General features: G+C 39.5%; 3 protein-coding genes across 7 annotated transcripts in view; 1 reads left to right on the plus strand and 2 right to left on the minus strand.

Moving 5' to 3' along the window:
- Nucleotides 1-58: 58 nt before the first annotated feature.
- LOC105667050 (mucin-2-like) lies at nucleotides 59-11,038 on the minus strand. The gene has a single exon (XM_012320108.2). The coding sequence runs from the start codon at nucleotides 10,670-10,672 to the stop codon at nucleotides 59-61; it is 10,614 nt and encodes a 3,537-aa protein (XP_012175498.2). The 5' UTR covers nucleotides 10,673-11,038.
- Nucleotides 11,039-11,208: 170 nt separating this feature from the next.
- LOC105666226 lies at nucleotides 11,209-13,722 on the plus strand. The gene is made up of 4 exons (XM_012313516.3): nucleotides 11,209-12,054; nucleotides 12,128-12,339; nucleotides 12,598-12,701; nucleotides 12,811-13,722. The coding sequence occupies exons 1-4, from the start codon at nucleotides 11,859-11,861 to the stop codon at nucleotides 12,989-12,991; spliced, it is 693 nt and encodes a 230-aa protein (XP_012168906.2). The 5' UTR covers nucleotides 11,209-11,858; the 3' UTR covers nucleotides 12,992-13,722.
- Nucleotides 13,723-13,899: 177 nt separating this feature from the next.
- LOC100647512 (chitin synthase chs-2) overlaps nucleotides 13,900-21,252 on the minus strand; it is a 34,353-nt gene continuing 27,000 nt past the window's right edge. For 2 of the 5 annotated variants that reach the window (XM_048409988.1, XM_048409989.1), the window contains exons 17-20: nucleotides 19,475-19,651; nucleotides 16,296-16,463; nucleotides 15,778-16,006; nucleotides 13,900-15,229 (exon numbers count right to left, since the gene is read on the minus strand). In XM_048409988.1, coding sequence (XP_048265945.1) covers nucleotides 14,910-15,229; nucleotides 15,778-16,006; nucleotides 16,296-16,463; nucleotides 19,475-19,651 — 894 coding nt within the window. In that variant the 3' untranslated portion in view covers nucleotides 13,900-14,909. Of the gene's footprint in view, nucleotides 15,230-15,777; nucleotides 16,007-16,295; nucleotides 16,464-19,474; nucleotides 19,652-20,257; nucleotides 20,435-21,252 lie in introns of all 5 variants that reach the window. The other 3 variants (XM_012313422.3, XM_012313416.3, XM_012313421.3) reach the window with 2 other exon arrangements.

Below are 21,252 nucleotides of genomic sequence, written 5' to 3' on the forward strand. Positions count from 1 at the left end.
TAAAACTAAAATTATTAAAATTGCCTGTCTAATGCCTTTACATCGGATGTTGGATGTCTTAGAAGTAAAATAAAATTCTTTTCCAACTTACTATTTCAGTTGTAGTGAATAATGTTATAACTTCAGATGCGGTCGGCAATGAAGGAAGAGTAAAAATTGTGGTAGATGAAAACACATAAAACTCGGAAGTGTCGGGATACGGCTCTGTAGTAACAACAGTTTCTAAAGTAGTTATTTCCACATATGTTGGAGGCGACAGTGTGGTTGTAGTCGTGACGGGTGTGGTAGTTGTCTCAATCCGGGGAGTTGTAGTAACAACAGTTTCCTCTATAGTTGTTTCTACAATTGTGGGAGGCGACGGTGTAGCTGTAGTCGTGACGGGTGTGGTAGTAGACTCAATCCAAGGTGTCGTAGAAACAACTGTTTCCTCTACAGTTGTTACCACAGTTGTGGGAGGCGACGGTGTGACTGAAGTCGTGACGGCAGTGGTAGTTGTTGCAAGCGTAGCTATTGTAGAAACAGTAGTTTCCCCCAAGGTAGTAGGTGGCGACGTTGTGGTTGTAGTCGTGAAGGGTGTGGTAGCTGTCCCGATCCAGGCTGTCGTAGTAACAACAGTTTCCTCTATAGTTGTTTCTACAGTTGTGGGAGGCGACGGTGTGACTGTAGTCGCGACGGCAGTGGTAGTTGTTGCAAGCGTAGCTATTGTAGAAACAGCAGTTTCCCCCAAGATTGTCGGTGACGACGGTGTGGTTGTAGTCGCGACGGGTGTGGTAGTTGTCTCAGTCCAGGGTGTCGTAGTAACAACAGTTTGCCCTGTAGTTGTTTCGACAGTTGTGGGAGGCGACGGTGTAGCTGTAGCAATGGAGGGAGTTGTAGTTGTCTCAATCCAGGGTGTCATAGTAACAATAGTTTCCTCTATAGTTGTTTCCGCAGTTGTAGCAGGGGCCGATGTGGTTGTAGTAATAGCGGTAGTGATAGTTGTCTCAATCCAGGATGTTGTAGTAACGATAGTTTCCTCTATAGTTGTTTCCACAGTTGTCGGTGACGACGGTGTGGTTGTAGTCGTGATGGGTGTGGTAGTTGTCTCAGTCCAGGGTGTCGTAATAACAACAGCTTCCTCTATAGTTGTTTCCACAGTTGTGAGAGGCGACGGTGTAGCTGTAATAATGGCAGGAGTTGTAGTAGTCTTAATCCAGGGTGTTGTAGTAACAACAGTTTCTTCTATAGTTGTTTCTACAATTGTGGGAGGCGACGGAGTGGTAGTAGTCTCAATCCAGGGTGTTGTAGTAACAATAGTTTCCTCTATAGTTGTTTCCACAGTTGCCGGTGACGACGGTGTGGTTGTAGTCGTGAAGGGTGTGGTAGTTGTCTCAATCCAGGGTGTTGTAGTAACAATAGTTTCCTCTATAGTTGTTTCCACAGTTGTCGGTGACGACGGTGTAGCTGTAGTCATGACGGGTGTGGTAGCTGTCTCAATCCAGGGTGTCGTAGTAACAACAGTTTCCCCTGTAGTTGATTCTACAGTTGTGGGAGGCGACGGTGTAGCCGTAGTAACGGAGGGAGTCGTAGTTGTCTCAATCCAGGGTGTCGTAGTAACAACAGTTTCCTCTCTAGTTATTTCCACAGTTGTGGGAGGCGACGGTGTAGCTGTAGTAACGGAGGGAGCTGTAGTTGTCTCAATCCAGGGTGTCCTAGTAACAACAGTTTCCTCTATAGTTGCTTCCACAGTTGTGGGAGGCGACGGTGTAGCTGTAGCAATGGAGGGAGTTGTAGTTGTCTCAATCCAGGGTGTCGTAGTAACAACAGTTTCCTCTCTAGTTGTTTCCACAGTTGTGGGAGGCGACGGTGTAGCTGTAGTAACGGAGGGAGTTGTAGTTGTCTCAATCCAGGGTGTCCTAGTAACAACAGTTTCCTCTATAGTTGCTTCCACAGTTGTGGGCGGCGACGGTGTGGTTGTAATCGTGATGGGTGTGGTAGTTGTCTCAGTCCAGGGTGTCGTAGTAACAACAGCTTCCTCTATAGTTGATTCGACAGTTGTGGGAGGCGACAGTGTGGTTGTAGTCGTGATGGGTGTGGCAGTTGTCTCAGTCCAGGGTGTCGTAATAACAACAGCTTCCTCTATAGTTGTTTCCACAGTTGTGAGAGGCGACGGTGTAGCTGTAATAATGGCAGGAGTTGTAGTAGTCTTAATCGAGGGTGTTATAGTAACAACAGCCTCCTCTATAGTTGATTCGACAGTTGTGGGAGGCGACAGTGTGGTTGTAGTAATAGCGGTAGTGATAGTTGTCTCAATCCAGGGTGCTGTAGTAACAATAGTTTCCTCTATAGTTGTTTCCACAGTTGTCGGTGACGACGGTGTGGTTGTAGTCGTGATGGGTGTGGTAGTTGTCTCAGTCCAGGGTGTCGTAATAACAACAGCTTCCTCTATAGTTGTTTCCACAGTTGTGAGAGGCGACGGTGTAGCTGTAATAATGGCAGGAGTTGTAGTAGTCTTAATCCAGGGTGTTGTAGTAACAACAGCCTCCTCTATAGTTGATTCGACAGTTGTGGGAGGCGACAGTGTGGTTGTAGTAATAGCGGTAGTGGTAGTTGTCTCAATCCCGGGTGTTGTAATAACAACAGTTTCCTCTGTAGTTGATTCGACAGTTGTGGGAGGAGACGGTGTAGCTGTAGCAATGGAGGGAGTTGTAGTTGTCTCAATCCAGGGTGTCATAGTAACAATAGTTTCCTCTATAGTTGTTTCCACAGTTGTAGCAGGGGCCGATGTGGTTGTAGTAATAGCGGTAGTGATAGTTGTCTCAATCCAGGATGTTGTAGTAACGATAGTTTCCTCTATAGTTGTTTCCACAGTTGTCGGTGACGACGGTGTGGTTGTAGTCGTGATGGGTGTGGTAGTTGTCTCAGTCCAGGGTGTCGTAATAACAACAGCTTCCTCTATAGTTGTTTCCACAGTTGTGAGAGGCGGCGGTGTAGCTGTAATAATGGCAGGAGTTGTAGTAGTCTTAATCCAGGGTGTTGTAGTAACAACAGCCTCCTCTATAGTTGATTCGACAGTTGTGGGAGGCGACAGTGTGGTTGTAGTAATAGCGGTAGTGGTAGTAGTCTCAATCCCGGGTGTTGTAATAACAACAGTTTCCTCTGTAGTTGATTCGACAGTTGTGGGAGGAGACGGTGTAGCTGTAGTAACGGAGGGAGTTGTAGTTGTCTCTATCCAGGGTGTCGCAGTAACAGCAGTTTCCTCTATAGTTGTTTCCACAGTTCTAGGAAGCGACGGTGTAGCTGTAGTAACGGCGGGAGTGGCAGTTGTCTCAATCCAGGGTGTCGTAGCAACAACAGTTTCCTCTATAGTTGTTTCTACAATTGTGGGAGGCGACGGTGTAGCTGTAGTCGTGACGGTTGTGGTAGTTGTCTCAATCCAAGGTGTCGTAGTAACAACAGGTTCCTCTGTAGTTGATTCTACAGTTGTGGGAGGCGACGGTGTAGCTGTAGTAACGGAGGGAGTTGTAGTTGTCTCAATCCAGGGTGTCGTAGTAACAATAGCCTCCTCTATAGTTGCTTCCACAGTTGTGGGAGGCGACGGTGTGGTTGTAGTCGTGACGGGTGTGATAGTTGTCTCAATCCAGGATGTCGTAGTAACAACAGCTTCCTCTATAGTTGTTTCCACAGTTGTAGCAGGGGCCGATGTGGTTCTAGTAATAGCGGTAGTGGTAGTTGTCTCAATCCTGGGTGTCGTAGTAACAACAGTTTCCGCTGTAGTTGTTTCGACAGTTGTGGGAGGCGACGGTGTAGCTGTAGCAATGGAGGGAGTTGTAGTTGTCTCAATCCAGGGTGTCATAGTAACAATAGTTTCCTCTATAGTTGTTTGCACAGTTGTGGGAGGAGACGGTGTGGTTGTAATCGTGATGGGTGTGGTAGTTGTCTCAGTCCAGGGTGTCGTAGTAACAACAGCTTCCTCTATAGTTGATTCGACAGTTGTGGGAGGCGACAGTGTGGTTGTAGTCGTGATGGGTGTGGCAGTTGTCTCAGTCCAGGGTGTCGTAATAACAACAGCTTCCTCTATAGTTGTTTCCACAGTTGTGAGAGGCGACGGTGTAGCTGTAATAATGGCAGGAGTTGTAGTAGTCTTAATCCAGGGTGTTATAGTAACAACAGCCTCCTCTATAGTTGATTCGACAGTTGTGGGAGGCGACAGTGTGGTTGTAGTAATAGCGGTAGTGATAGTTGTCTCAATCCAGGGTGCTGTAGTAACAATAGTTTCCTTTATAGTTGTTTCCACAGTTGTCGGTGACGACGGTGTGGTTGTAGTAGTGATGGGTGTGGTAGTTGTCTCAGTCCAGGGTGTCGTAATAACAACAGCTTCCTCTATAGTTGTTTCCACAGTTGTGAGAGGCGACGGTGTAGCTGTAATAATGGCAGGAGTTGTAGTAGTCTTAATCCAGGGTGTTGTAGTAACAACAGCCTCCTCTATAGTTGATTCGACAGTTGTGGGAGGCGACAGTGTGGTTGTAGTAATAGCGGTAGTGGTAGTTGTCTCAATCCCGGGTGTTGTAATAACAACAGTTTCCTCTGTAGTTGATTCGACAGTTGTGGGAGGAGACGGTGTAGCTGTAGTAACGGAGGGAGTTGTAGTTGTCTCTATCCAGGGTGTCGCAGTAACAGCAGTTTCCTCTATAGTTGTTTCCACAGTTCTAGGAGGCGACGGTGTAGCTGTAGTAACGGCGGGAGTGGCAGTTGTCTCAATCCAGGGTGTCGTGGCAACAACAGTTTCCTCTATAGTTGTTTCTACAATTGTGGGAGGCGACGGTGTAGCTGTAGTCGTGACGGTTGTGGTAGTTGTCTCAATCCAGGGTGTCGTAGTAACAACAGGTTCCTCTGTAGTTGATTCTACAGTTGTGGGAGGCGACGGTGTAGCTGTAGTAACGGAGGGAGTTGTAGTTGTCTCAATCCAGGGTGTCGTAGTAACAACAGCCTCCTCTATAGTTGCTTCCACAGTTGTGGGTGGCGACGGTGTGGTTGTAGTCGTGACGGGTGTCATAGTTGTCTCACTCCAGGATGTCGTAGTAACAACAGCTTCCTCTATAGTTGTTTCCACAGTTGTAGCAGGGGCCGATGTGGTTCTAGTAATAGCGGTAGTGGTAGTTGTCTCAATCCTGGGTGTCGTAGTAACAACAGTTTGCCCTGTAGTTGTTTCGACAGTTGTGGGAGGCGACGGTGTAGCTGTAGCAATGGAGGGAGTTGTAGTTGTCTCAATCCAGGGTGTCATAGTAACAATAGTTTCCTCTATAGTTGTTTCCGCAGTTGTAGCAGGGGCCGATGTGGTTGTAGTAATAGCGGTAGTGATAGTTGTCTCAATCCAGGATGTTGTAGTAACGATAGTTTCCTCTATAGTTGTTTCCACAGTTGTCGGTGACGACGGTGTGGTTGTAGTCGTGATGGGTGTGGTAGTTGTCTCAGTCCAGGGTGTCGTAATAACAACAGCTTCCTCTATAGTTGTTTCCACAGTTGTGAGAGGCGACGGTGTAGCTGTAATAATGGCAGGAGTTGTAGTAGTCTTAATCCAGGGTGTTGTAGTAACAACAGCCTCCTCTTTAGTTGATTCGACAGTTGTGGGAGGCGACAGTGTGGTTGTAGTAATAGCGGTAGTGATAGTTGTCTCAATCCAGGGTGCTGTAGTAACAATAGTTTCCTCTATAGTTGTTTCCACAGTTGTCGGTGACGACGGCGTGGTTGTAATCGTGACGGGTGTGGTTGTAATCGTGACGGGTGTGATAGTTGTCTCAGTCCAGGGTGTCGTAGTAACAACAGTTTCCTCTATAGTTGTTTCCACAGTTATAGCAGGGGACGATGTGGTTGTAGTAATAGCGGTAGTGGTAGTTGTCTCAATCCTGGGTGTCGTAGTGGCAACAGCTTCCTCTATAGTTGTTTTCACAGTTGTAGCAGGGGACGACGTGGTTGTAGTAATAGCGATAGTGGTAGTTGTCTCAATCCAGGGTGTTGTAATAACAACAGTTTCCTCTGTAGTTGATTCGACAGTTGTGGGAGGCGACGGTGTAGCTGTAGTAACGGAGGGAGTTGTAGTTGTCTCTATCCAGGGTGTCGCAGTAACAGCAGTTTCCTCTATAGTTGTTTCCACAGTTCTAGGAGGCGACGGTGTAGCTGTAGTAACGGAGGGAGTTGTGGTTGTTTCAATCCAGGGTGTCGTAGTAACAACAGTTTCCTCTATAGTTTTTTCTACAATTGTGGGAGGCGACGGTGTAGCTGTAGCCGTGACGAGTGTGGTAGTTGTCTCAATCCAGGGTGTCGTAGTAACAACAGTTTCCTCTGTAGTTGATTCTACAGTTGTGGGAGGCGACGGTGTAGCTGTAGTAACGGAGGGAGTTGTAGTTGTCTCAATCCAGGGTGTCGTAGTAAGAACAGTTTCCTCTCTAGTTGTTTCCACAGTTGTGGGAGGCGACGGTGTAGCTGTAGCCGTGACAAGTGTGGTAGTTGTCTCAATCCTGGGTGTCGTAGTAACAACAGTTTCCTCTGTAGTTGATTCCACAGTTGCGGGAGGCGACGGTGTGGTTGTAGTCGTGACGTGTGTGGTAGTTGTCTCAATCCAGGATGTCGTAGTAACAACAGCTTCCTCTATAGTTGTTTCCACAGTTGTAGCAGGGGCCGATGTGGTTGTAGTAATAGCGGTAGTGGTTGTTGTCTCAATCCTGGGTGTCATAGTAACAACAGTTTCCTCTGTAGTTGATTCCACAGTTGCGGGAGGCGACGGTGTGGTTGTAGTCGTGACGTGTGTGGTAGTTGTCTCAATCCAGGATGTCGTAGTAACAACAGCTTCCTCTATAGTTGTTTCCACAGTTGTAGCAGGGGCCGATGTGGTTGTAGTAATAGCGGTAGTGGTTGTTGTCTCAATCCTGGGTGTCGTAGTAACAACGGTTTCCTCTGTAGTTGATTCTACAGTTGTGGGAGGCGACGGTGTATCTGTAGTAACGGAGGGAGTGGCAGTTGTCTCAATCCAGGGTGTCTTAGTAACAACAGTTTCCTCTATAGTTGTTTGCACAGTTGTTGGAGGCGACGGTGTAGTTGTAATCGTGACGGGTGTGGTAGTGGTCTCAGTCCAGGATGTCGTAGTAACAACAGTTTCCTCTGTAGTTGTTTGCACAGTTGTGGGAGGCGACTGTGTATCTGTAGTAACGGAGGGAGTGGCAGTTGTCTCAATCCAGGGTGTCTTAGTAACAACAGTTTCCTCTATAGTTGTTTGCACAGTTGTTGGAGGCGACGGTGTAGTTGTAATCGTGACGGGTGTGGTAGTTGTCTCAGTCCAGGATGTCGTAGTAACAACAGTTTCCTCTGTAGTTGTTTGCACAGTTGTGGGAGGCGACGGTGTAGCTGTAGTAACGGAGGGAGTTGTAGTTGTCTCTATCCAGGGTGTCGCAGTAACAGCAGTTTCCTCTATAGTTGTTTCCACAGTTGTAGGAGGCGACGGTGTAGCTGTAGTAACGGCGGCAGTGGCAGTTGTCTCAATCCAGGGTGTCGTAGTAACAACTGTTTTCTCTATTGTTGATGCTACAGTTGTGGGATGCGACGGTGTAGTTGTAATAATGGCGGGAGTAGTAGTAGTCTCAATCCAAGGTGATGTAGTGACATCAGTTTCCTCTGTAGTTGTTTCCACAATTGTAGGCAGCGACGTTATCGTTGTAGTCGTGACGGCAGTAGCAGTTGTTTCGCGCGTGGCTGTTGTAGAAGCAGTAGTTGCTTCTACAGTCGCTTCCGCGGTTGTAGCTGGCGACGGCGTGGCTGTGGTTGTGACAGCTGCGGTAGTTGTTTCAGGCGTGGTTGTTGTAGAAAGAGTAGTTCCTACCACAATTGTTCCCACAGTTGTCGGAGGCGACGGTGTGACTTCAGTGGTGACGGCAGTGGTAGCTGTTGCAGGCGTGACTATTGTAGAAATAGTAGTTTGTCCGACAGTTGTAGGTGACGACGTTGTGGTTGTAGTCGTGACGGGTGTGGTAGTTGTCTCAATCCAGTGTGTTGTAGTAATAGCAGTTTCTACCGTAGTTGTTTCCACAGTTGTGGGAGGCGACGGTGTTGCTGTAGTAGTGGCGGCAGTGGCAGTTGTCTCAATCCAGGGTGTCGTAGTAACAACTGTTTTCTCTATTGTTGATTTTACAGTTGTGGGATGCGACGGTGTAGTTGTAATAATGGCGGGAGTAGTAGTAGTCTCAATCCAAGGTGATATAGTGACAACAGTTTCCTCTGTAGTTGTTTGCACAGTTGTAGGCAGCGACGTTATCGTTGTAGTCGTGACGGCAGTAGTAGTTGTTTCGCGCATGGCCGTTGTAGAAACAGTAGTTGCTTCTACAGTCGCTTCCGCGCTTGTAGCTGGCGGCGGCGTGGCTGTGGTTGTGATAGCTGCGGTAGTTTTTTCAGGCTTGGTTGTTGTAGAAAGAGTAGTTTCTACCACAGTTGTTTCCACAGTTGTCGGAGGCGACGGTGTGACTTCAGTCGTGACGGCAGTGGTAGTTGTTGCAGGCGTGACTATTGTAGAAATAGTAGTTTCTCCGACTGTTGTAGGGGACGACGTTGTGGTTGTAGTCGTGACGGGTGTGGTAGTTGTCTCAATCCAGTGTGTTGTAGTAACAGCAGTTTCTACCGTAGTTGTTTCCACAGTTGTAGGAGGCGATGGTGTAGCTGCAGTCGTGAGGGCAGTGGTAGTTGTTTTAGGCGAGGTTATTGTAGAAATAGTAGTTTCCCTCACTGTTGTAGGTGGTGACATTGTAGTCGTCATGGGTGTGGTAGTAGTCTCAATCCATGATATTGTAGTAGCAACAGTTTCCTCTATAGTTGTTTGCAGAGTTGTAGGAGGCGGCGGTGTTGCTGTAGTAAAAGCGGGAGTGGTAGTTGTCTCAATCCAGGTTGTTGTAGTAACAACAATTTCCTCTATATTTGTTTCCACAGTTGTGGGTGGCAACAGTGTGGTTGTAGTCGTGATGGGTGTTGTAGTTGTTTTAATCCCGGGTCTTGTAATAACTGCAGTTACTTCAATAGTTGTTTCCACAGTCGGCGATGGGGACATTGTAGTAATAACTGTAATGTGTGAACTAATTGTTGTTTGAAAGACCTGCGATGCTGTCACATTAGTTTTTGACGCTCTGGTTTTCACACTTGTTGGTAGCGACTGTGTGGTTGTAGTTGTATCGATCGTAGTAATTATTTCCGGCCTGGTTGCTGCAGTAGTATCAGCAGATTCTTCCGCAATCGTTTCCTGGGATATTAGAGGCAACATTGTAGACATGGTGGTAGTGGGCGAGTTAGATGTTGTTTCAGGTACTGTTTTTGTAGTAATAGAAGTATCTTTTACAGTAGTTTCCACAATTGTGTAATACGACATTGTAAACTTCGTGGTAATGGGAAATATAGATGTTGATACCATTTTAGTAATAGTAGTTTCTTCTGCAGTGGTTTTAGCCATTGTTGTTGTCAACGTTATGCCAGTGGTATATAAGGGAATGGTAGTTGTTATGTCGCGTAAGAGTGTCGTTGTAACAGTTTGTTCTTTTGTAGTGGTTTCCACTGACGTTGGTGACAACATTTTAACAGTTACGTGGGTGATAGTTGTAGTTTCAAGTGTCGATATCGTCGCAATTATAGTTTTTTCTGTAGTAGCCTTTTTCACAGTTGTTGGTTGGAAGGTTGTGGTAGTCGTTGGTATTGGTATTGTAACATCAGTAATTTCATGCATAGTAGTTTCCACGGTTGTCGATGGCGGCATTGTCGTTAGAGTAATAATGAACTTGGTAGGAGTTGTTTCAAGCACTGGTGACGGCATCGTAGTCATGCTGGTAATGGGGATATTTTCTATCGTATATGATGTTGTACGTGTGATTATTTGTGATTCGTACAGGCTGATTGTTTCTTTCGGCGTTATTGCCATTGTTCCAATATAATGATCATATCCGTGCCACGTAGAAGTCCCTTTAGTACTTTCTTCCTCATACGCACCATGCGTATCTATAATAGATTCAGTTGCAGTTCCTATTTGATCTAACCAGCTCAAAGTTGTCTGTAACCTATCTATTTCGCTTTGGTGTTCAGTGTTATAAGTTAACTGAGATTCAATATCCGATTTGGTCGTATGTAGCAGCTGCATAACATCCGAATACGCATGGATTTCTTTTTCATAAATATTCGTTGTTTTCTCACCTGTGTCTTTTCTATTCCTAACATTCCTTTTTCTCCTTTTCTTAACGAAAGCTGTAGTTTTCTTAGGAATCAAATGTAATCTCAATATTTGATATAGATTTAAATTTTGACTTGTGGAGGGTGAGCCGGATGTCGTTTCATTGATAATGCGTTGCGCCTGCGATGCTTCCACCAATCTCGGCAATAAATGCGTTTTATTCCAATGATCTTCTAACTTAAAATATTCGTCGATCGAAGAACTCTGATTCAGTCTTTTCCGTTTGCTACGAAAGAACGAGTTTAACCATCTTCTTACCCTTTTTGTTCTTTCACGATCGTCTCTTAAATTCGATTCATGATTAACCGGAATTGATTTCAGATTCCTGACAAGCCGATGGTGTGGCTTTCTATAAGTACTTATAGGTGAAAAATCGGCGCAAAATCGGGGATGAATATAATCTGTGAAAGGATAAGGATAACTGACTTCGTGATCCTTCATAGGAACAGACTTCGATTTGTACCGTGTCTCTTCGATATTTACTAAATCTAAATCGTTCTTAGATGATATCCGAATGAAATTTTTTTCTACTGTACTGCTATTGTTCCGTAAATTAATATTTCTCCGCCATAGTTCGAGGATCGCTGATAAATCGGTACACTCAGCATGATACGAGTTCACTCGTTCGTTATTTACTATAATATATTCTTGCAATATTTTCACTGTTTCCGTAGCATAAAAATTAACGTTCTATAATCAACATTCTATAATTAATATTCATAATGACAGTAACGATTCGATCGTGACAGTAATCTTTAACAGCGATTGCCAATTGGTTATGATCGTGACGTATTAAGTATTCTCGAAATTACCAAATAAAAAATTATAACATTTTATTTTGTTAAATATTAATGGCAACGCTTTTGAATTGTTCGACGAAACTTTTTGTATGTACTTACAGTATTATCTTCCATTATAATAGCTATATTGTTACTGTTACTGTAAACGAGATGGTTATCAATATTTTCAATGATGTCGACAGTTGCACGTACTTTCTCTGCTGCTATTGTCATGTACATCGCAATCAACTTACAAATCACAATGAGAAATATATTTTGCATAGCGTCATATCACGCACGTTCATTGATATTCTCGCACTTTTCTAAGGCATGCTTATCAATCCTGTCGCGTATCATCGTGTCAAACGAACTGTCACGCGAACGTAGTATTGTAAGTAATTTCGTCATGGTATAGTTCGACCGCGTGTGCCATCGATTATTTTCGATTTCTGAATAAATTAGTTTCGTTGCATGTATCGATACTCTTTTAAAAATAATACACAGTCCATAATACGATATGTGGTAGCGATTTTCAACGAACGATAAAAAATTGAATGGTATGTGAGATAATAGGAAATACTTTTCTATTGCTATTTAAATTATTCTCATTCGTGTAATGAGCAATTAAGGTTAATAACAGAGAGCTTATATAATAAAAAACAAAAGTGACATTTACCTTTAATCGTGTTTCGATGTCAATACGAATGGCATCGGTTAATGACAATTATTTATGCTACTTTTCATCGTTCAATGTGTTTGAACTTTTTTAAATATTTAACCGTACCATATATTAGTATATGTACAGATGTATCAATTAATCCTTGCTTCTATTTAATGCAAGCTATGCTATGATATTGGAGTCCATTTTTTCGTGCACGAATCTAACGCTAACATGCGGTTCGTCAATTTACATCTTGATAAGACACTCTTACGCTCAGTATTCGAAATTATTAACACATGTTGCGTGTGCCTGTACCAGTATCGCTATGATTGGTTCTCGATCATTGATCGTTCTTGTGTACAAACTTTTCTTTAAGGATTATAGTAAGTAGCTTATCAATTTCGTGTATTGTTTTACAGTCAATTAATCGAAAATCAAGAAATTTATATTTTTCAGCGTTCGATCCGTTTATGATGCAGCTGGAGGAAGAAAGGAACAAAGAACGATTCAATATTATAGACGAGATCTTTCGAACCTTGAGCATGGCCGGCTTAATTTATTCTTTGTACTCCTGTCATGGATATTACGCGCTCGGCGCCTGTGTTGTAACTAGCTTATCAATTTTAGACTTGTTCAAACTGTACAAAATAAAGAAGAAACAGACAGAGGTAGTTTCATAAAATATTACACGAAATTTCTTCAGCAATTTAAAGGTTCGCATTAACTCGTCGTTTGAAAAATCCCGTACTGTCGATCCACGATGGATTATTTGAAAGATACAGTGATCTTAAATATATGCTGTAGTGTTAATTTTTTATTTCGACAAATTTCGTCTAACTTAAAGACACCTTTTTTATATAAAAGATTGCAGGGTATATGTAAAGTATATTTCAAGATTGAACCATGTGTTGGAATTTTAATTCCAGGAAATGGAAATGTCGCGTTTCTACGATAATTCAAGTGAAACAAAAGCAACCTACGAATCAAGGCTTAACATATTCAATTGGGTAATTCTTGGTGGGAGTTTCGCGTAAGTACAGCAGTTTTCTCTAATTGCAAATTAATTATAAATTATATTATTACACTGTTCAGTGTACATAAATAGACAATTAATTCATAGTTCTCGACATGATATTCAGGTATACGGTAGGTAATAATTACGCTGTAGTAGCAAATTATCCTCTGCTCCTGGCGAATTGGGCGCTATCTCCGGAAGGATTTTATCAAGGATGGACCATGCGACGTACCATTAACGATTACTTGATGGCGACTTACGTCATGTGCATGACGGAAGCTTTACGACAAGCCGGCACGTCATAAAAATGTTTCTCTTTCCCTCTCTCTCTCTCTCTCTCCCTCTGTTCCTCTCTGTTTAATTTACATATACATTTATTGCAATGTATATATTTCTTGTAATTATTTAAAATGTTGCTACGTTGTATATGAAATTGATAATTCCTCTCTCTTTTTGTTTAATAATTTTTTCAAAGTTATGTAGAGACAATATGAAGCTAACCCGCGAGATTCATCCGCGAGACTGCTGTCTTGCTCGAGTTTCCTCGTGTCGTCATGAATAAAGTACGCTAGGTGAGCAAGCGAGGGGAAGTTTTCGACAAAGTTATTCAATATGCGTCCAAACGAAGTGAGATAGAATCTGTGAGCATCTTTAATCTTGCCAAAAAACCGACAAATCGGGCTCGCCCCAAGGGGAGACCGAACTCGTCCCAAATCTGTCTCGTACTATCTGTATATGCCTTTGAAATTGCATATTTTTTTTAAGATACGCAATAGTATTTTTTCAATGAAATTCAAAGTAGGAAATTTTTATTCATATTTTCAATATAATCGTTAATCATTGTAAAGTATTCTCTACGAACTTTGTGTATATTTTAAATTGTTACCTGACGTGAATACAACATTCTAACCGATTAATCGTTCCTCATGTTTTATAAGAAATCGTTATTAAACTGTTGGAGAATAACTTTAGAAATGTATAAACGCTAACAAACTTTATAAGATAAATCTATTCTATCATAAGAAATAAAATTTGTTATGTGGTCAATAATTTTGAACAGTTTTATGATTTCATTTTTCCTATATCCATCTTTCACTTTTAAATCACCAACCAAAAGTACGTGTATATGTAGCATGCAATTTATTCAGGTAGAGGAAAGAATGTGGAATTGCGCTATGTAAGAACAATTGGATGAAATGAATTCGAAGTTGAGTGCTGATTGTTCGAATTTTATTTCGTTTATGTTTATACCAACACGATTTTTCTACAGGCTTAACGTTACACGTACGCACGCGATATGTACAAAAAGAATTGTATATCTATTAAATACAATAAGTATATTTATATAAACGGCGGCATATCACGTTTACAAGAACGAAAGAAGTGTAAGCGTTGTCGTCGTTGTGATTACTGTCACTTTCGTTTGATACGACACCAGCTAACAAGGCTATTACGTTCAATTAATACCTAAACAGAGAATTATTCTCTAAAACCGTTTAATCATCGTACGGCAGTAGCTGTACTAACAAATATCGTTATTCACCGGTCAGTTCATTTATCTTAAATATCTAAGCGCAAAAAAAAGAAATAAAATAAAAAGAATAAAAATGAAGACAAAAAAACGTTTTCTTCCTCAGGACTGTCTTTAACTCGTTCAAGTTGAACAAATATTTTAGATATAAAATAGAATTAGATATATTCTATTAAAGTCCCTAATTTATTATATTTAAATTTCTAGTTTCTATTCTTATGTAATTTTTTTTTTTTTTTTTTTTTGTTCTTCGTTGTTCTTTATCGTTCAGAGAAGAAGGGAACTTTGTTCACTTTTTTTCGAATAAATAAATAGAGAGTTTAAAGACGGCCCTGTTCCATTTCACTTCATCATAAATTAGTCTACTCGAAGGCAGTCTTTTCGTACTTTTCTATTCGCTCTTACGTCATATAGAGTCAGATAATTAACAGACAATTGCTAGACGAAGCGCTTAAATGCATGATAATATTATAATTTAAATGGGAATCGATTTTATTGCTTGTAATGTTTAGCAAAGGAGGCGTAGCCATTTCTCGCTTCTCGTGAAACGTATGTGATGGTTATCGTCGTTGATCATCTAACAAATATTTTTATATAAGGATATAAAGTAAAAAAGTTGGTCAGTTTTAATATTTTCCAACAATTACGTACGTCCGTGAAGAATTTGTTCGAATTATGTTCATTCGTTTCAATTAAATATTGGTATTCGCATCTCTCCACGTGCTCTGACCTAGATTGTGAAGTCTGAGGCTACTTCCGGTATTTTCGTCAGGTTCATAGGCTGAATTCGTGTGGCCAGCGTGTCCTTCAAACATGTTTTTTACAGAAATCTGACTGCTTCTCGAGGGACGACCTTGAATCCCTAAAGAATTGCCTGCCACACCGTAAATGTTATTGGCTCCTAACGTTTGCATCTGCGACTTCCTCCTCATCGCCATTATGCTGTTCCTGCGCCCCTCAAATGCCTTAAAAGCCTTTGCAGATCTTCTAGTCGACATGTTCCTCGGCAGACCTAAATTGAAACATTACTCAAAGAATATTCTCATCCTAAAATCGAGACATTACCAACACAATTTCCTTAATATATTATACGGCATATTTTAAAGCTGCTGAAGAGACAGAAACATGTGGAAATATTAAAATATATATAAAATTAGATATACAAATATTAAAACATTTGTATATATAAAAGCATGTAAATAAAAGTATACGCATAATCGAAAAATATTCATGTACCTATTATATACTGAGACATTGTTCCATTTAAGACCAGATTTGGATACGTTTTGCTTGAAATAAGAAAGAAAAAAATAAGAAAACTAAAATAAATAATTATATTACAATTTCATTTTTCTTCATTTCTTTCTCTAATTTAAATTTGGCCTTGCACTCATGAAACGAAGTTTCAGATCATAAACGAGTATTAAGTACTAAGTTTACTTTTTCATTTCTTGCATCTTTGTATTTATAAGAAGGTCGTAAAGTATTTCGCGATTTAAATTTCCAATCCATCAGCTTCTTATGATAAATGCAAAAATTTCGCACAAACATCTTACATACCATTGCCTTCTGACATACTGAAGAATCGCTGTCTAAAAGCGACATCAAGCGTATTGATTGCCTGCGTTTTTCTTCGGCTTTTTTCAAGATTTCTTATGGTTTTCCTTCTGCCCGGGCCGCTGCCACTGCCTTCCTCGTAGTCACCCTCCATGCCGTCTAATCTTTGCAAATCCCTGACTATTTCCACCGCGTGTTTTGATAATAACGCTTCTTCCGATAAATCTTTGGTCTGGTGAATTAATCAGAAAAGATTTAAAAACAATTATACTACGATTGCAATCACTGATTGTAAAAGCTGTATCAAAGACTATAATTATACGGGATTTTATCAAATCGTTATTTAACTGTAACATTATGAAAATGAGAATAAAAAAGAAAAGATAAAATGGAAAATTGTATAGAAGCTATTACTGATTGCTAATAGGAAAGAATGACATGAATAATGTGAACAATGAAAATCTTTGATACTAACTAATTGTAGTAAAATTTTATCACCAACAATTGTAGATAACGCTCACCTTCTTGCAACAGTACCAATCTAAGCTAGTGCTGGCTAGAATATGAGCGAACGTGCCAAATCGATGGAACAACATCGCGGTGAATTGAATAACTAATATCAATGCGAAGAAGAACACGAACACCAAACCGATAGGCTCGAGTTGTAGGTACTCCTTCGTAATGTGTACCTACGAAATACGTTCATTGTTAAAGAAGACATTAATAAGTTATACAAGCCAAAATATAAATAAAATCACAAATAGAGAATACATAAAACGATTCACAATTGTTACAATTTTCATTAATGTGTATTTCGTTGTTACCTCATTACGAATATATGTACAGCGAACTAAAAATCATAGTGATGTATGTTAAGATTTTGGAAATTTGGATTTAATCACATATTCCCGATTGTTAAGGATATCATCCCTTTAGATTCTTAATAATTAAGTTACATTTAAATTGAGGACTTTTATGCATCTGTGGGTAATTTAAATAAACAATAATGTACAGAATAAATATAATATACAAGAATACACGAAATATCCAAATAAGGCTACTTATAATATCATAAGTGTGTTTATAATATTGAAAGGACGAAAGAAATTTCTATTCAATTTCTATTTTTTTAATGACGTTCACACAAATTTAAACGTGCACGAACATCCACAATCTAATTATAACTTTATTCCTTGCTTCGATAAGATTTCATGACTCGACGAAGCATAATGAGTTTTTTCTAATAATAAACACAGAACACTATTTTAATGCAAAATAGCGAAATTAACGTATAGCTCTATGATTCTCAGGCCCACATATACTTTTCAGCTACTTATACGGTAAAATACAAAATGTAATTATGACTGGCAATTCGTAATGAGATAACAATTATTAATTTCCTGAACGTACATAGCGATAGCTGTTAGGAAGCAAGTGCTTAATGAAAACTCTGTCACGCTTTAAAAATTTTGTAATTTTGTAATTAATTTCAACGAATATTTCTATTAAATAGCGTTGAAAAATATTTATTGGAAAATTTGTGAAGGTACTAATTGGAAAATTTCTATCGTTCCATTTTTCAATCATTTTTATGTCAGCTATTCGTTCGTACGACCAGGATCACCGCGGGAAATACATTTTAAAAATCAGTTTTCGAGACACATATGTATACACATATAAGCCACCGTTTAGTTACATTGACGGTAACTCGTTAGTGGTGCTCCTCTGCTGCCATACCTAGCAGTGCGTTATCAAAATTAGACACATAAAAAACGTGAAAATCTGCTTAACAATTTCTCCCTCGTTCGTATTCAACCAGGTGAGCGGAAAAAAATGAGACATGTTCAAAGGTGCTTTTCCGACTCTTTCATGACCCACAAATCGTGCACGTGTTACTGTCCATTGAAAGACAGGAAAGAAAACTTCTAACTCGAGCCTTGGGAAAGTAAACAATCACGAGAGAGCCAAAAGGTGTACAGAAGCTAAGAGAACTTTGAAAAAATAATTAGGAAAGTTATAGGAATTTTATTTAACTGAATAAATCATAATATTCAAATTGTTATTTAAATTAAAACATATTGTTTCTATTCAACACGTTACTTATTATAATTCTTTTCAATTTAATTTTTTAATCCATTAATATTCAAAATAAAAGTAACGTGTGATTTTACATTTGTTCTCTGGACTTCGACAACGTTAATCAAAAAGAATATCGATGTTAGTCAAGGTGGAAACTTGATGGTGCGAGTGATCTGAGTAATCACACTCGATGGCCACCATATCGTTTTACTTTTTACGGATACTAAAAGAAAGTAGACGTACACATAATGAGGAAAGATAATGGGATTTGAAATAACAAGGCATCGATGTTATTTGTGACTTAGCTAACTAGTTTCGAGTCAGTTGATTGATAGTGCCCCCAGCTTTTCCATACGCTTCGGGAGTACCTGTGCAAACATGTTAATGGTAACTCGCCACGTGCTCATGATCCACGTTATTGACAAAACACAGACATGTCCCAGCAAGTGCAACATTATCACCGGGTATACCATTTCCAGCGTGCTCCGATGCTCACTATTGAACTGCGATCCCTTTCTCTGTATACTAGTTGTGTCGTTTTTTCGCGATTTTTAGCAATTTCTTTATTCCTCCTCGAGAAAAAATGAAAATTCATTCTTATGTTCCTTGGATTCGAAGTTTGCTTCTATGTTTCTTGAACGCAAAATTCATTCAGACAGTTCCACCCCTTGAATTTCGATTACACTGAGTTGGATTCAGATCAAGGAAAATTGTAATTTTTAAAAAGAAACCGAATATAAGAATTTTTGGACAGGAATTGAATTTAATTATAGATATTGAATGCAAATATTTTGTTTTATTCAAATTTTTCGTTAAATAAGTGTTTAATTTTAATTAATAATAAAACCAGAAATTGCTAAATATCTAAATTGTCAAAAGAAGCAGCTCACGAAGTAAATACTCTATGCCTGAAATCTAAATTAGAAAAGGCAAAGGAGAAAATATTAAAAGTATCGCAACCGCAAGCTCGATTCTATTAGAACTAAATAGAAGCTCTAAACTTTCATTCTAAACGTATCTAAAATAACACTAAAAAAAAAGATATCTCTGAAACGAGAATGAAACAATCATTTGACAAAACGAAGGATCCACGCTCGAATTTCAATCTGACGATTCAATCGACCCTTTCTCTTCTTCCTCTACGTGACTCCGTCCTCGCGCAAAATTGTTCGTTTCTGACTCATTGACGCTATCAAATCGACAAATAACGGTGAATGTAAATTGAAGATTTTGAACATGTATCAAAGTCAGACGTGTAATTAATACATTCGTGTTTTAATTCGCATAGTTTTAAATATACGCGTACGTGTATACTAAAAACTACACAGATTAAAACACGAAAATATTAATTGTAAGGGTATGGGTGCGTATTAAAAACTGCGTGGATTGGAAATAATTTAACTGCACTCGTATTCGTATATTTAAACACGCGTAAAATAGAGTCCTCTAATTTAAACGTCATTGTCGGAAAAGTGGAAACGTAGGAATAAAACGAGAAGAAAGAAAATGGAGAGAAAATAGAAAAGATAATATACGAGCAACGGAGCACACGGATGTGTTAGTCTCCCGAGGCATCAGTGAGACAGCATCTCTGTTTTTCGTTTAGAACACTACCAGATACCTCCGAGGTCTCTTCGATGAAGGTGATATTCGTCTTGACGCCGAGTGGCCAGACAACGTGCAGCTGATCTTTGTTCAGCTGGAGCAAGAATACGATCAGAACGAACAACGCATTGAACATAAAAAACGCGAACACGCTCTTGTTCCGCAGCTCAATTAGGTCGGCGGCAATGCGAGTCTGTCGTGGACCAGGGAAGAAACAAAAGAAAAAGCACAGATTAGCAAAGATATGAAGAAAAATACGCTCCGTCCGGTCGATCGTTGTTCCATCGGCTCCTTTCGAGGGAGGATCCTCTCCGTGATCATTTAGGTCTTCAAGCAAACTCTCATCCTCTAAAAAGCTTCTTAATAAGCGATAAGGAAAAATATAAAAATCGCTACTACGAGTATTTGCTGCAAAACAATTTGAATGCTTAACTTGAATCATCGTGTATAAATTTTGTATACTTTTAAATTATCTTTCTTTTTTACTTTTTCCTGTGGTTTTATGAAAATATTTTCTTCCATTGTGATATTTATTATTATATATGACACTCCTTTCATTTGTGTTTTTGACTGATATATCATTAATTGCTTGAATCTAGTATTTTGGGTAAAGTATACGCTTTTAGCATTTGAAATGTTTTGCTACAAGAAGCTAAACAAAAAATTAATAAGACGGCTATATGGTTCGTGGGATAGATCCTACTAATTATCTATATTATTTTTTTTGTTTGCTGTTTTAGGGGAAAGGGGATATGATTTAAGAAGCAGGACAACACGACGTGGACGGAGCGGTCTTTACCTCCTGGGAGTGATCATCATAGGTGATGTTCGTCTTGATACCAAAGGGCCACTTCACGTGTAACAAATCTTTGTTTAATTGCAGCAGAAAGACGATCAGGACGAAGAGGGCGTTCATCATGAAAAACGCGAAAACGCTCTGGTCACGTAGGTCCTTTAGATCTTTGGCGATTCGTGCCTGACGCAAGTAGCATGGATCGATTATTTATATTCTTCGATTATTGACAAATTTAAACAACCGTTATTTCGTACATACAATTATTAATCGTTTTCTCTTTCAGTTATTTCCAGTAAGATTTCTTTAGATTTTTTAGATTTTGTTGAAAAATATTTTTCATTTTTTTTATCTTAATCTAGCAAAGTTCCAAAATTTTTGAAAATCTTAGTAACGTTATTGTATATACTATGTGAAATAACAATTAAAAGTATTGTAAAAATAATCGATTAAGAAGTTTTAAAAAATGTTGAAACAATTATTTTCATTCTGTTATTCGAGAAGTTATTTGATTCAAATATTTTACGGAATTTTTTCGTTTTATACTTCACAAATTCTAAATAATATCTATCTTTTTTTTATCTATTTTGAATTCGTTGAATTTTACACGAGAGATACTGAAATAAATAAAATAGAATTAATAGTTCTACGGTCGAGCAACATCCTCGACGCTAGTTATACATGTTCAATTAACAAACAATACTAAAAACTTGGCTGATAACAATATATATATACATAAATGATAAAATAACAAATTCTACGATTTTATAAATAATTTGTAAGTCCTACGCACAATAAGTACTTCGGAATCTCTATTTTTTCATCCAAAACAATTACTCTAAACATTGAACAAAATTTTAGAATAGAAAGTTTTTCAAAATTACGAAAAATATAAATTTAACTCCAGTATAGAAGAAAGAAAAGATAGACAAAAATTCTTCTCAAATTTTAAGAAATTTTAAGAAATAAAAAAAGACAAAAACTTCGAATGATTACAGTTT

This window comes from Bombus terrestris, chromosome 11 (assembly GCF_910591885.1).
Source record: "Bombus terrestris chromosome 11, iyBomTerr1.2, whole genome shotgun sequence".
Classification (NCBI taxonomy): domain Eukaryota; kingdom Metazoa; phylum Arthropoda; class Insecta; order Hymenoptera; family Apidae; genus Bombus; species Bombus terrestris.